Source organism: Pelodiscus sinensis, chromosome 11, assembly GCF_049634645.1.
Source record: "Pelodiscus sinensis isolate JC-2024 chromosome 11, ASM4963464v1, whole genome shotgun sequence".
Taxonomy (NCBI): Eukaryota; Metazoa; Chordata; order Testudines; family Trionychidae; genus Pelodiscus; species Pelodiscus sinensis.
Genome location: NC_134721.1, coordinates 39,132,328 through 39,146,094, shown reverse-complemented (window position 1 = coordinate 39,146,094; position 13,767 = coordinate 39,132,328). Strand labels below are relative to the sequence as shown.

The 13,767-nt window shown below is 41.2% G+C and overlaps 1 protein-coding gene and 1 long non-coding RNA gene across 10 annotated transcripts in view; one reads left to right on the top strand and one right to left on the bottom strand.

Annotated features, from left to right (window-relative positions):
• Positions 1-11,335, top strand: part of NOL8 (nucleolar protein 8) — a 28,795-nt gene extending 17,460 nt beyond the window's left edge. For all 9 annotated transcript variants that reach the window (XM_075939701.1, XM_075939698.1, XM_075939697.1 and 6 more), the window contains 9 exons: positions 2,263-2,382; positions 2,693-2,777; positions 3,639-3,783; positions 5,229-5,312; positions 5,763-6,052; positions 6,830-6,953; positions 9,174-9,244; positions 9,873-9,955; positions 10,721-11,335. In XM_075939701.1, the coding sequence (XP_075795816.1) occupies positions 2,263-2,382; positions 2,693-2,777; positions 3,639-3,783; positions 5,229-5,312; positions 5,763-6,052; positions 6,830-6,953; positions 9,174-9,244; positions 9,873-9,955; positions 10,721-10,780 (1,062 nt within the window). In that variant the 3' untranslated portion in view covers positions 10,781-11,335. The remainder of the gene's footprint in view (positions 1-2,262; positions 2,383-2,692; positions 2,778-3,638; positions 3,784-5,228; positions 5,313-5,762; positions 6,053-6,829; positions 6,954-9,173; positions 9,245-9,872; positions 9,956-10,720) is intronic.
• The window catches only part of LOC142830997 (uncharacterized), a 55,003-nt gene that overhangs the window by 6,705 nt on the left and 34,531 nt on the right, over positions 1-13,767 (bottom strand). The gene's annotated exons all lie outside the window — the stretch shown is intronic.

The window sequence follows — 13,767 nt, the reverse complement described above, 5'->3', positions numbered from 1 at the left end:
GGGTCGCAGCTGGCGGATCAAACGAAGTTGCCCAAAGGCTCTCCTGACCACTGAAGAAATCTGATTTTCAAATGTTAAAAAAGGGTCCGGGAGGACTCCCGAGCTGTGTACTTGTTCTTTCAGGGGTGAGTAACCCCGTCTAGAACAGGTGCCATGCTACATTCATGAACAGATGGCCTACTGATCCACAGGACTTCAGTCTTATCTGGGTTCAACTTCAGCTTATTTGACTTCATCCAAACCATCACTGCCTCCAGACACCAATTTAGATCAGTCACTGCCGCACCTGGTTCTAATGTCACAGGGAAATAGAGTTGGGTGTCATCTGCATATTGATGGCACCGTCCTCCAAAACTCCTTATGACCTCTCCCAGCGGCTTCATGTAGATATTCAACAGCATAGAGGACAAGAGGTAACTTTGCGGCACCCCCATAGCACAATCACCACGGGGTCGAATAGTAACCCCCTAGCTCCACCTTCTGAAAGCATCCCGACAGGTGGGACCGGAACCACTGCAAAACAGTGCCTCCAATACCCAACTCCGCTAAAGATAACTTTAGTGATTAACCAAAAAATGTAGACTAACAGAAAACGGATAATACCATCCACAGTTTTGTAGTCTCTAAAGTGCTGCAGGACTACTTGCTGTTCTAAGTTTTTTCGGTTACAGACTGCATGATAGGTGCCCCTGCCTCAGCCCCCACAAGTTCCAGCAATGACTGGGTTGGAGGAGCCTTACCCTTTAAGCCTTTGGCTCCCACTCACAAAGCCAACTCTATTACTGTGGGCTACTAAAAATGTTATTCACCATATATGAAATTCTACCAGACCTAAGAGATTGAACACCTTGCCCACTAGGGCAATGAATGTTTCAGATCTGTTCCAAATACACACTTACAGCCAATCCTTATTTAACGGAAATGAGGATTTAATACATACAGATATTAATAAAATTGTCAGATTCATTGTAGATATGGTGAGGCTGTTGATTTGTTAAAAATCTTTCCATAATCCATTTAAAAGGTTATAGTCCAACAGGCAGCCCATATGCAGAGTTTGTTCACATTCATCTATGAGAATTGTAGGATTAATCGAGAATAAACATGGAGACTTCAGTTTTGTGGGCTTAGTCTTTCCCTGTCAAAATTTCAAGAGATGTCCATTAAAATAGGATCAGATCCAATGCTTTCTTTATAGCTGAGGTTCAGTGAACACGTCTCTTGACAGCAGATAATCACAGCTGACCTTCGTTACATGATTAGGTAACTTACATTATTGTTTGAAGCTAATTTCTATTTCCTAGGCATATCCTGGTAACTAGTTGCATTCATTACCATATGGTAATTAACCATCAAACAGTTCATAGGTAGTTTACTACACATTTCAAAGAGAAATAAGACCAATAATAATATTATGCCTTAAGTCCTATCAAAATCATAATATCCTCTTCTCTGAATCAATAGAATTCAGTAATGAAACATTATAGACAGCTAATTAATCACATAGTCAAACTTCTAATAAGATATAGATAAACAGACAAATACAATTAGTATTTATTCTTGATTCTCTAACAATATAGGAATACATACCAAGAATTCTAGTCAACTTAACATGGCTTTGATAACTATCTATAAGGACATGCCATTTTGATACTCTCCTAATATGTAATTAAGAGTTGCTTTCAGGTCAGCAAGCCTCTCGCTGATTCAGCATCACGGTAACTTATAAAATAAAATCATAAACTGCAGTTACTATGTACTAGAGAATTAAGGTTTAACTGGTTAATATAGTGAATCCCTAGCCTCTATTTCTCTGGAGGTGGGTGACAAGGGAGGGATCAAGTGTGGATTACCCGTTGTGTTCCCTCCCTGTGGGCATCTGGTATTGGCCACTGTCAGCAGACAGGATACTGGGCTAGATGGACCTTTGGTCTGATCCAGTATGGCCGTTCTTAATTGATTACATCCCAATTATGTACAGAAATTTGCTCCTGCCACACTTGAATGATCACAACTATCAAATGAAAATGAAAATAGCAAAGAATTGTTTCAGAACATGTAAAAAGATGTTAACAGCTGGTTTACAATGATTCATATATGTGGACATCAGTAACTAGTAGAAGTAAATGTGGTGTCATAAGAATGCTTTTTAGCTGTATTTGGAAAGAAATACAAAACAAATGGGTATTGGCTGATAATGTTCTTAGAACTACTTATTAAATCTGTTTCTTCTGTGTGTTTTGCTTTTCTTAAACAATTAAGGGATTTACTAGTAAAATATCTGGGAAATTATTTGAGAGCAGTGAGGATGAGCAGGATGCTGCAGGAGAAGATGACAGATTTGAAATCAAACCCCAGTTTGAAGGCAAAGCTGGTGAGAAGGTTAGTGAACCTATTTAATAGTATCTGAAGTTACTTGAAAAGGCTGATGTTGACAAAGTTATGGTAATCTGTGAATTGGAAAAGTCCTTTTAGATATAAAGGAAATAACATTATCTCAATGGTGTAATTTCTCTTTCCTACATCCTCAAGCTGCAGTCAAATGGTATTTTCAAAAGAGCTTTCTAGACCAGATTCTAACGGTGAAAGCTTTACACGGCCATGATGCAAGTTAAGACTAATACTGCTTGTTTCTTTGTTATAAAGCTGCTGGATTGCATACATTTAATTTTTTGTTTTGTTATCAATGTAGCTCATGCGTTTACAGTCACGGTTTGGCACAGATGAAAGATTCCGGATGGATGTTCGGTTCCTTGAAAGTGACAGTGAAGAGGAAGGTAAAGCTTTTTTCTTTTATTTTCCATTACTTGCTCTTTCACAGCTATTTTTAGTAACAGCTACTTTGTAATAATAGAGAAGTATGATGAGTTCTTAGAAATACTTAGTACACATTTCTCTTCTCTGCGTTAACTCCATGGGAAAATAATTGTAAAAGCAAGTAGTGCTGGTGTCTGTAAACAGAGCACATATTTATGAAATGGCCTATTTAGCTACTATAAACTCTAGTTTGGCATGTATTTCTTTGTTCGAAAATCAACATTTTAAAACACATTTATTTTGCTATCATCCTATAATAAAGAATCTGCATCTTTTGCAAGATTTGAGGATACCATTAACCAAAGTAACCTTGCTTATTTTTGTATCCTTTGGGTATACTTGGATTTTATTTTACCATGCTATTCAATGATCACAAGAGGGAGTGTTGTCAGCTGACCTGGTTGAATAATACAAAAATATCCTGAGAAGAAAAACAAAAGAATCACCCTATCAATACAAAACAAATTCCAACCAACCAACCATGTTAAAAAAAAAATCAATTTTTTTAGCCAGTCCTCCTTCTTGTGTAAATATTTTTGTGCCTATCCCCAGGATAACATCTGGATAATGATTATAAAATAGAAGATAGTTATGGGACAGAAAAATGTTTACATTTCTATCTTTCATGTTAAATTGATGCCAGTATCTAAGCAAAGTTTGCCATAACTTCAAGAGGAAAACAAAATGCATTGTTTAAGAAGTTTTAAAATAAGGAAAACAAGGCCCACAACTTTTCCACTAAAATTCTATGAGCTTCTTAACTAACTTACTGGTATTGTAAAAGAATCATTTCATAGCTGTGTTAATATTTTTTTCCCTAGAAGAGACAAAGGAAGTGAAGATGGATGAGGAAAAAGAAATTGCTGCTGAGAAAAAGAAAAATTTAGAGATATTGGGAAGTCTCTTGCAGATTAACCTACAACATCCTAAATCAAGCAAACTAACAACAAATATAAAAAAATTCAAGTAAGGATTCTGCTTTAGCGAAGAAGTCTAAATCTTAGGAATACTATAATTTTCTGTTGTGACATAATTTACTCTCTATTTTGAGCTTACTGAAAACAAATTTCTCTTCCTCTTTATGACATGTGAAGGAGGTCAGCTTTGATTTCAGGCTCCCCATCCAGTGTGACAAATTATATCATTTGTGAAAATCATTATTTATATACTGCCATTGTGCATGAGACCAGAGCATATGCTTTTCTTTTAGCATCCAAAGAAAGACAGTCTCAAAATGGACAGTAGGTTAAATAGCAAGTTAATGATTTTTGGAGGCTAGAATTAAGATTTCTGTAGATCATAAGTGAACGTGAGTTTGGTTCTCTTACTAGCCTCTCGTGGATGGTATTGGCAGCATCTAATTGCCATCTCTGCTCATCATTAACATCCAATTTTTTTCCTAGACAGAATTGTTCTGTAAAACCATATACAGTAACATGCATAGCCTGTCCTTACTACTGTTGGGATGTTTCTTCAGTATGTTAGGAATTAATTCTGTCTCCCATCGCACATGTCCGAGGAAGTCACAATTTCTAACTACAACACGTTTAATAATACATATCAAAAACTCATCTCTTTTTTGTTTTTCAATCCATATAGTTGGAGGAGAAATTCATCTTTGGGCTGAAACACCTCAAGTGTGTTGAAGTATTTTGCAAACAGCATATTTTCAGGCCCAACTTCCATTGTTGGTGTATAGGCCTGTTGGGTATTGTGGCAGATCCCTACCAATTTTATCGTTGTATGAATCTTACGAAGATTTATATGTATTTTCTAAAGATTTTCTTAACTAATTCAATGGCGTCCTTTCCTATTCTTGCCAGCCTAGAAATTAAATAACTATTTTGTTTGGGTTAATTTATGTGATAGCATAAATTAACAATGTTTAATTTCACAGAGCAAGAGAACAGAATATTTGGTTGACTATTTTGCATTGTCTTAGGCTGGATGGAATATTACCATCAGGCTATATTTTCTGATCTAAAGTTTGGGCTTCATTAGCTAATTTCACTAACATTTTCAGCTTTGAATGAGGGGGGAATCTCCCTTTTTTATATATATTTGGAAGTTATCTCCAAATATAAACCTCCAAATGTTGATAATATATGTACCTGTTAACTTCATTGTTTCATAGAGAACAATTGGCAGGTGTTTTAATGTTGAATACTTTAATAGTTAGATGTTAAGAATGTTATGTGGAATCTTTTTCCTATTTACAGTACAAACTGTAGCCCACACTGATCTGATTTCATAATGCTAATCATTTTTACTATATAAAAACAAAAGTGAATATCAATCTACCAGTGAACACAAATAAGATAAATTCAATGACTTTTTTAATTATCAGCTGTTACATTTTTAGACGTTTAGCTTCAGTATCTCTAAATTCTTGTCATTCTTCTTATTTATAGAGATATTAATACCTTGCGCTATGACCCCACAAGGCAGGACCATGCAGTTTTTGAAAGGAAAACAGATACTACAGAAAAAGAAAGGTAATTCACTTCCTGGTAGTTGCACGACAATTTTTCTTCCCCTTGAGGACTACTTTTCAAAAGTTGCAGGGGCATAAGCTTGTCACTTTACTTGCTTTCCTGCCACCTTTGCAGCTCTCCCAATCACTAATACATTTTAGACACTATAAAGATTCCTTTTAGTACAGCTTGGAAAAGATCAGAATAGTCACTGGTCTCTCAAAATCAGACAGTTAACTTTTCCCTTCTGCTGTTTACTCTTATCTGTATATGCTGAAGGGAGGAAATAGTTGAAAAATTGAGAAAACAATTATGAAGAATAGCAGACAACCTGATAGTGGATTCATATAGTCCCTCAATAGGAAGTCACCTATAAGTAATACAAATAATCGTCAAAGGTCAACCAAAAGAAAACCCCATACCTTTCAAATGTACAGTGCTTAATTGTTTTTTAAATAAATATAATTCCAGTAAAGCTAAAAGAAAGAAGAAAAGGGAAGAGGCAGAGAAATTGCCTGAAGTATCTAAAGAAATATACTATGATGTTGCTGTGGATTTAAAAGAAGCATTTGGGTCAGTAAAATGTGCAGCTGAAAAAAGTGAAGTAGTACCCTGGGATAAACATGATGATGTAGAAGAATCAACTCTGGCTGATGAGCACACATTAAAGCATAATATTGGGGATAATGCAGAAGAAAACTCTAGTGGCTTCACATTTTCCTTTTTTGGTGATGATATGAACAAGTCAGCTGTGAAAGAAGGTAATAATGCAGGTTCTGGTACTCTTTAAATAGTTTATTATTCTAAGGTTTGAATCGCTTATTAAATATAATCTTAAAATGACAGACCAGGATGTATGAAATCATCCTTTTGTCAAACAGATTAAACAGTACTCATGGACACATAAGCAATATTTGAAGCAAATTCTTACAGTTATTAAGCAAGACTTTCATATTTCCTCAGAGCATTGTACACAGGCATTACAAGTAAGATTAATGCGTGGAGCAACGTCCAGTATTTTACAGAATCTATACATATTCTTACAAATCTAACACCTATCATGAATAGTATTAACGAACAAGTGAGCTGGTCTGTGAGCATCATAATTTTCATGTAAAGAATTGCTTTCTACTTGGAATTGGTCATCATGCTGTTGGCTTTGAATAATATGCTGTATCATACAGGAAAAGACTTGGATTCTTGTCCCCTTATCTTCTTTGACAGATCAGCAAAAGCTGAGAATGCTGGCTAGGCACTATGCTTATCCTCAGGGTCTTTAACAGCAATCCCCCTAGCTAAAGAAAAGTAACACTTACTGGCTCCAAAAGAAATCTGCTATTTTCTATGTTAAGCTTAAATGATATTGGCTGTAGAATTGAGGATGGAAATATGTAGATTTTCCCTATCTTTCTATGCTTTGTATCCTTCTGAAAACACAAAAAGTGTCCTTTTCAAATCAGATACTTTGTACTTATCTAAACAGATGTTTCACTTTGTAGTTAGGGGAATAATCAGACTTCTTGGTGGTTCTATTGCAGAGCCCTATGTAATTGAAACAATAAGACCTGCAAAAGTATCGTGGCAAGAGGATCCCCGTTTCCAGGACAGCAGCTCTGAGGAAGATGAGCCAGAAGCTTCTGAAAGTGAAAACTTCAAAGACATGTAAATCTAATTTTATATTTTGTGGCTATTACATACTTGTTGTCAGTATTTGTGTGGCAGCTGGGAAAAATCCTTTTACTTGGTACCCCTCACTTCCACCACAGCATCTTCTCATTCTGGAAAACTGAGTTCTGTACTGTCCACCAGGCAGGTTGCTGCTCTACACTGAAAATTCCCAGATGCACGGATTTGACTGCAGCTGAAGGTGAAAACTGGCTTTCCTGCCTTGTAAATGCTGCTCAATAGCTCACGTGCATTGCAACATAATATAATATTTAAAAAAATTACTGCACACAAATATTTTTGTTCTTGTCCAATAATTAGATTTACATGCAAGCTGTTGGTAAGTAGGGATGTAAAATCCCATATCATTGGTTATGATGTTTAACAGTTAACCAATTAAAGAAAGGGTGGGTGGGCGGGCTGGAATGACCCGCTCACCATATATAAGGGCGGCTTCAGCCAGGCTAGAGTAGCTCCCCGCCCATGACAGGCCCCTCAGGGCTGGAGCAACCCCCATTGGTTAACCTGGGGTGGGCAATAATTATTGGTGAGGGGGCCACTCCATGGTTTTTGAGAGTGGTCAAGGACCACACTTTTTTGTGGAGGAGATGCATGGTCTAGGATGGAGGTTGGGTGCAGAAGAGCACACGGGGTAAGGGACTGGGATGCAGGAGAGGGTCTGAGAGGGAGTTTTGGTGAAGGGAGGGGTTTGTGACCAGGGTCAGAGGACTGGGGTGTAGGGTCAGGGAGGGAGTATGGGTACAAGAGAGGGTCTAGGACAGTGGTCCCCAACGCGGTGCCCGCGGGCGCCATGGCACCCACTGGGGCATTTGTGTGCGCCCGCCAAAACATCTGGGCTGGCCCCGCCCCCGGCACGCGGCACATGCATGGTACTGGCTCCATGGGCGGCCCCTCTCCTGGGCATGTAGCACATGCGCAGGGCTGGCCCCGGGCATGTGGGCTGCCCCAGCACTGGGCGCGTGGCCCATTTGCATGGCCAGCCCGGGGCGCATGGGCGGTCCCGGCCCCAGGGCGCATGGGCGGTGCCGGCCCGGGGCATGTGGCTCATGGGTGGCCCTGGCCCCAGGCGCGCGGCACATGCGCGGTGCTGGCCCCGGGTGCATGGCTTGTGGGTGGCCCCGCCCCCTGGAGCACAGCACATGCATGGCCCCGCCCCTGGAAGCATGGCGTGTGAGCGGCCCCGCCCCCAGGTGCCTGGCAGCCACGCAACGTTGAGGAGCACTGGTCTAGGAGGTGGGGCAAAGTCTGGGAGAAGGGGAAAAGGGGGTGCAGACTGCAGAGAGTTTGGGAGGTGATCTGGTGCAGGGGATTGGGGTTCAGAGTCTGGGACAGTGTTTGGTTGCAGGAGAGGATTCTGGCCTGTGGGAGGAGTGTATACTGAGTCTGGGAGGGAGTTGTGACCTGAGGCAGGGAGTGCAGAGAGTTTGGATGGTAACCTGGGGGAGGGAATTGGAGTGCTGGAGGGGCAGGGGTGCCAGAGGCAGGCTCTGACTGGGAGGCGCTTACCTAAACCAGCAGACCTGCAGCACCCCCAAGGCAGGCTGTGCTCCCTGCCTGCTGCAGCCCAGATCACTTTAAACTGCAGGCTTGTTCCCTCCACATGGCTCTCAGCTCCAGGAAGGGAAAGAGGCTTTTGCTGCCCCCCAATCGCCAGGCCAATCTCTCTACTCCTATTGGCTGGAAACAACCAGCCAATAGGAGCTGAGAGATTGGCTGGGGTCAGTTCCTATTGGCCAGCGGCTTCCAGCCAATAGGAGCTGAGGATTGGGCTGGGGACCAGGAGATCACATGAAGCCTCCCCCTCCCTGCAGAGCAGAGAGCCACATGGACTGCACTTTAAATCGCAGCTGCTGCGTAAGTGTCTTGTCATGGTGCTCTCAGGGTCAGATCCGGTGGCTTGTTGGGTCGAATCCAGCCCATGGGCCATATTTTGCCCAGCCCTGGGTTAGCTTTTCACATCTGTGTTAAGCAAATCACCTTGTCACAAAGCATCCCATAGCTTTAGTATTACTAGTATAAATTAAACTGTTAAATTCTACACATTGAAAGGTTTTTTATAAACTCTAAAAAGCTTAAAAACATAGAAAATAATTTGCCTTTCATGGAGGATGATTTTTGGCACTTGGAATGGGATAGTATTGTTTTGTTCTTCAGTCTGTTCTTCAGATAAAGACTGAACTTTATTTATCTTTGCAGGTCTCAGTCTTTACCACAGATAAAAACCAGTAGATTTTTCTTCTTCTCCAGAGATGATGAAAGATTAAAAGGTACACCTGAACTTAATCCAGTTTTTCCTACAGGCTGATGGAATTTGAGATATTGTAACAAAATTAGTATACTACTTAATTCATGAGGTGGTGTAAGGATTAAGCAATTAAGCAAAATGTTTCAGTGTCTTGTAAATGTAAAGTGCTGTGGTAAAAGCTGCATATTGAGAACGATTGAGACACTTTGGGCTCTACAACAAATTAGCAGCTTGAGGATTAATTGCAGAGCTCTCCCACTTACCCAAGCCTTGTTGGAGAAAGTCACTTAAGTTTGCTTTTTTTGGCAGGATTGCTTAGTGTGGAGTTTACATTGTCTTCAGATATGTTTGGGTTTTTTGAATGTATGGTTAATGCATCTACAGAGTTTAAACTGCTAGAAGCAAGGTTTTAGGTCAATCAGTCTAGAAGAACAGACACAAGTCCATATTTCTACTGGTTTGTTACTAAAATGTGAGCTAAAACAATGTATTATATATTCCAATTAGCCTATCCTGGCAACTTTTCACACACACATTCAAATTAATTTATAATGTTGCTCCAGTTTTTTCAAACTAAAGCTTGCAAGAAAGAAAACTATTAAGGTGTCTTTATCCTGGCTTAAAGTTGTTGTGATGAATCTTTTGTGTAGATGGTCCTAAGCTATTCTGCAGATCATCAAACCTCAATGAAGAAAAAGATAATTGGGAAAACAGATGTAGATTGTTACTTGAGGTGAGTGATTAAAGTTTCAATTCAGTAACCATTGAAAGAGTTCATTGTGACGGAGGGGGGATTTGCTTTTGAAAATTAGCTTATTTTATTCATTTTAATAATATTTAATAATTTGGGCTTTCAGAATAAGCTAATATCCTACCAAGACCATGGAATTTTATAAAATAAAAACTAACTTGCCTCTATATAATATATACAATTTGTATTTTGATGTCCTATCACTTAAACTCTTGATACCTGCCAAAGCTGGCTAACTTAAGACCTGGGGGAATTCTGCAATACAGGCAGTCCCCGGGTTACGTACAAGATAGGGACTGTAGGTTTGTTCTGAAGTTGAATTTGTATGTAAGTCGGAACCGGTACATATTGTAGGGGAAAGTCTAGCCAAACATTTCTCCAGAGCTCAGTTTTCTTCTCCCACACCTCACTTCCCTCAGTCCTTTATTCTCAAGCTGAGGTGTCTGCTGAGAAAAGCCGCTCTGCGTCTCCCTGGTCTGCTGGGGGGTGGGGGGTGCTAGCTTCGCGTCTCCTTGGTCTGCTGGGGGGAAGCAGCTAGTGTGGGGTTGCCTCACCCCGTTTGTAAGTAGGGATCCGATGTAAGTCGGATCCATGTAACCCGGGGACTGCCTGTAGTTGCATTTGGAGACATGATACAATTGCAGAAATCTCCAGGACTATAAATATAAAAGTGAAGGAGGTTTAAAAGAGAAATTTGTGAGGTTTCCTAACTGCATTTAATGCCATTTAACATTTTGATATTTCCAGGAATGCCGTAAGAAACATAAGGATGCAAGAAGAAAAGTTAAAACAAAGCAATATGTATGAAAGAGTTAGCCAGCAATGGTTCTTGATAAACACGTATTGAATTACAACAAAATAGAAATGTCTGGCTTCAAACTTGTGATCTTTCAAAGGTATAACAAGAAAAAATATTGCATCTGCACTGGAAATAAACTGTCAGAAACAGGTCTGTAAATATGCTCACTTTTTATTTGTGCAGTTGGATTTTTTAATTGTTATGGTACCTGTTGATAATTTCTGCAAGAGGCTGAGAATCTGCAACTGTGCCTGAAGTGGACAGGAGTTGAAACCATTCAACTCTTAACACAGAAACTCTCAGCAACTTGTGGGATTGGCATTCTGAAGTGAGCAAGATACAGGACCTTTAAGGTTTTATTTTGCAGATATTCACAATACTTACTGTAATTACCAAAGTAAAAAAATACTGCACAAGAAGTTCATGAAATTGTGTACATAACTGAAAAGATTTATAAAATGTGTACAAACTCTAATACTTTACACAAAACTTACCTTTCCATTATAAAATGTTTGAGACATGAATAAAACTTTGACAACTTTTAGTAGGATTGTGTGTTTGCTCTTGAATTATGATATATCACATAGTAATTTATATTCATACCATTATATAGAACATAAACTTTTTAAGATTAGCAGCTGCCTTTGAAGAATTTCAAATTACAATCAGGAATCTGATTTAATTAAGTGAAAATTGTGACACAGAGCATCCTTGTGCTCTGACTAGAGACAAATGATTTGATGTCAATTCCTAGCCTCTTCCTCAACTGATAGAAAAGGTGAATGTCTGTGGCCTCTTTAACAGTGGCAATGATAGACTAAAGGGAGACCGAAACCAGCTCATTCTGGCTGAAATGTTAGAGGCCAAGGAACAATCTGGCACTGGTTGAGTTAAAGCAGTAAAAATCGGACACATGCTCAGGTATGCCAAGGAACCCAAGCAGAGGCAAAGATACAATATTTCTCTTCTCAAAATCTGAATTCAGTGACCTCCTAGGCTGTGTCTAGACTGGCAAGTTTTTCCGCAAAATCATCTGCTTTTGCGGAAAAACTTGCCAGCTGTCTACACTGGCCGCTTGAATTTCTGCAAAAGCACTGACGATCTCATGTAAGATTGTCAGTGCTTTTGCGGAAATACTATGTTGCTCCCATTCGGGCAAAAGTCTTAGTGTAGACAGCAGAGATGATTTTTTCCACAAAAAAGCCCCGATCGTGAAAATGGCGATCGGGGCTTTTTTGCGGAAAAGCGCATCTAGATTGGCCACGGACGCTTTTCCGCAAAAAGTGCTTTTGCGGAAAAGCATCCTGCCAATCTAGATGTGCTTTTCCGAAAATGCTTTAATGGAAAACTTTTCCGTTGAAAGCATTTCCGGAAAATCATGCCAGTGTAGACGTAGCCCTACTGTGTGTGAGGTTGTAGTCGAAGGAAGAGTTTTGTTTGTTTTTCCAGTAAAGAAATAGCTATATCCTACTGCTAGATTTAAGTCACTTGACATACAAATCTCTAGTTCTAATTTCATCTTCTAGCCTTCACTAGAATTATGCATTCTGAAAGGAAGCAATATGGCCACCTTTTTCCCCTACTCCCCAAAAAACCAAGATACTTACAAACCTGTTAGGTAGAAGGTGGGATACTGTTTCAGCATGGTATAACATGAGCTGCTCTGAGGACTGAATCATGGCTCATAGTTACATGAGAATAAGGCATCTGAGTAGGTTCCCTGCCTACTCTCAGAAATAAGCAAAATGTTTTTCTCTGACTTGATCTGAGTTTCTTCAAACAGTTAAATACACCCAGTTGTATAAACAAATCTTGTCTTATCCCCTTGTCCACTCCAGAACCTATCACACTTCCCTGCCTTCCTAATGCTGGAGCCAGCTCCATCCCTGGGTAACAGCTGCCTAGATGTTCCTAGGGTGGGGCTCAAACTCCCCACCCTGCATTCCCCAGGAAACCACCCTATCACATAGGCCACTCCAGATCCCACCCAGCTCCCTACTTTCAGCAGCCCTCCCCCCCAATCCTATGTTGCTAATGCAGGTGCCAGCACCAACCCTGGCACAGCTGTCTGGTCACTCCCACAGTGGGAGCAGGGAGACTTGACCCCACCACCCTGTGCTCCCCACACAAATACCCTATCCCCTACAGTACCTCTCACCTCCCTACCTTCAGGGTGTCCCTTGATCTTCCTTCCTAATGTAGGAGCCAGCTCTATCTATGGGGCAACTGGTGTTGGCTGCCTGGCCACTGTCTGAGTGGGCTGAAGGGGGTGGGACTCCAGCCCCCCACCCCTGTGCTTCAGAGGCTGATGCCCTTATCCTAATGTGGGAGCCAGCTCTCTATGCCTAGGGCAGTCTGTGTTGGCTGTCTGGTCACTCCCAGGTTTGGTGGGTGTAGGGGAGAGTGGGACTTGAGCTGCTGTGGGGAGGGGACTGGATTTGTACCCACCACCCTGGGCTCCCCAGGCAATTGTCCAATCCCCTTGTCCACTCCAGAACCCCTCACCTCCCAGGAGTCCCTTAATCTGCCTTCCTAATGCAGGAACCAGCTTGATCCATGGGGCAATTGTTGATGGCTGCCTGGCTGGGCCGAGGGGAGTTGTGATTGGCGCTCCCTAGGGAAATGCCTGATCTCCTAGGCCACTCCAGAACCCACCCCTCCTCCCTACTTTCAGGGTGTCCCTTATCCTGCCTCCCTAAAGGGTGCCAGTTCCATCCCTGGGGCAACTGGTGTTGGATGCCTGGCTGCTTCCTGCATGAGTGGAGTGGTGGCCTGGGGTGGGGGTGTGGACTGGAGTCCACCACCCTGTGCTTCAGAGGCTGATGCCATAGCCTCATGGCCATCCAAGAGCCTGAGCCTCCTTTCCCCCCTCTCCCGCTTTCTTCAGGGCATCCCTTATCCTGCCTTCCTAAAGCAGTTGGGCTTTGAAGGGGGCACAGTTTAGGAGTAGGGAGTGCAAGAAGGGAGCAGGGGTTAGTGTAAGGGGAGTGCGGGA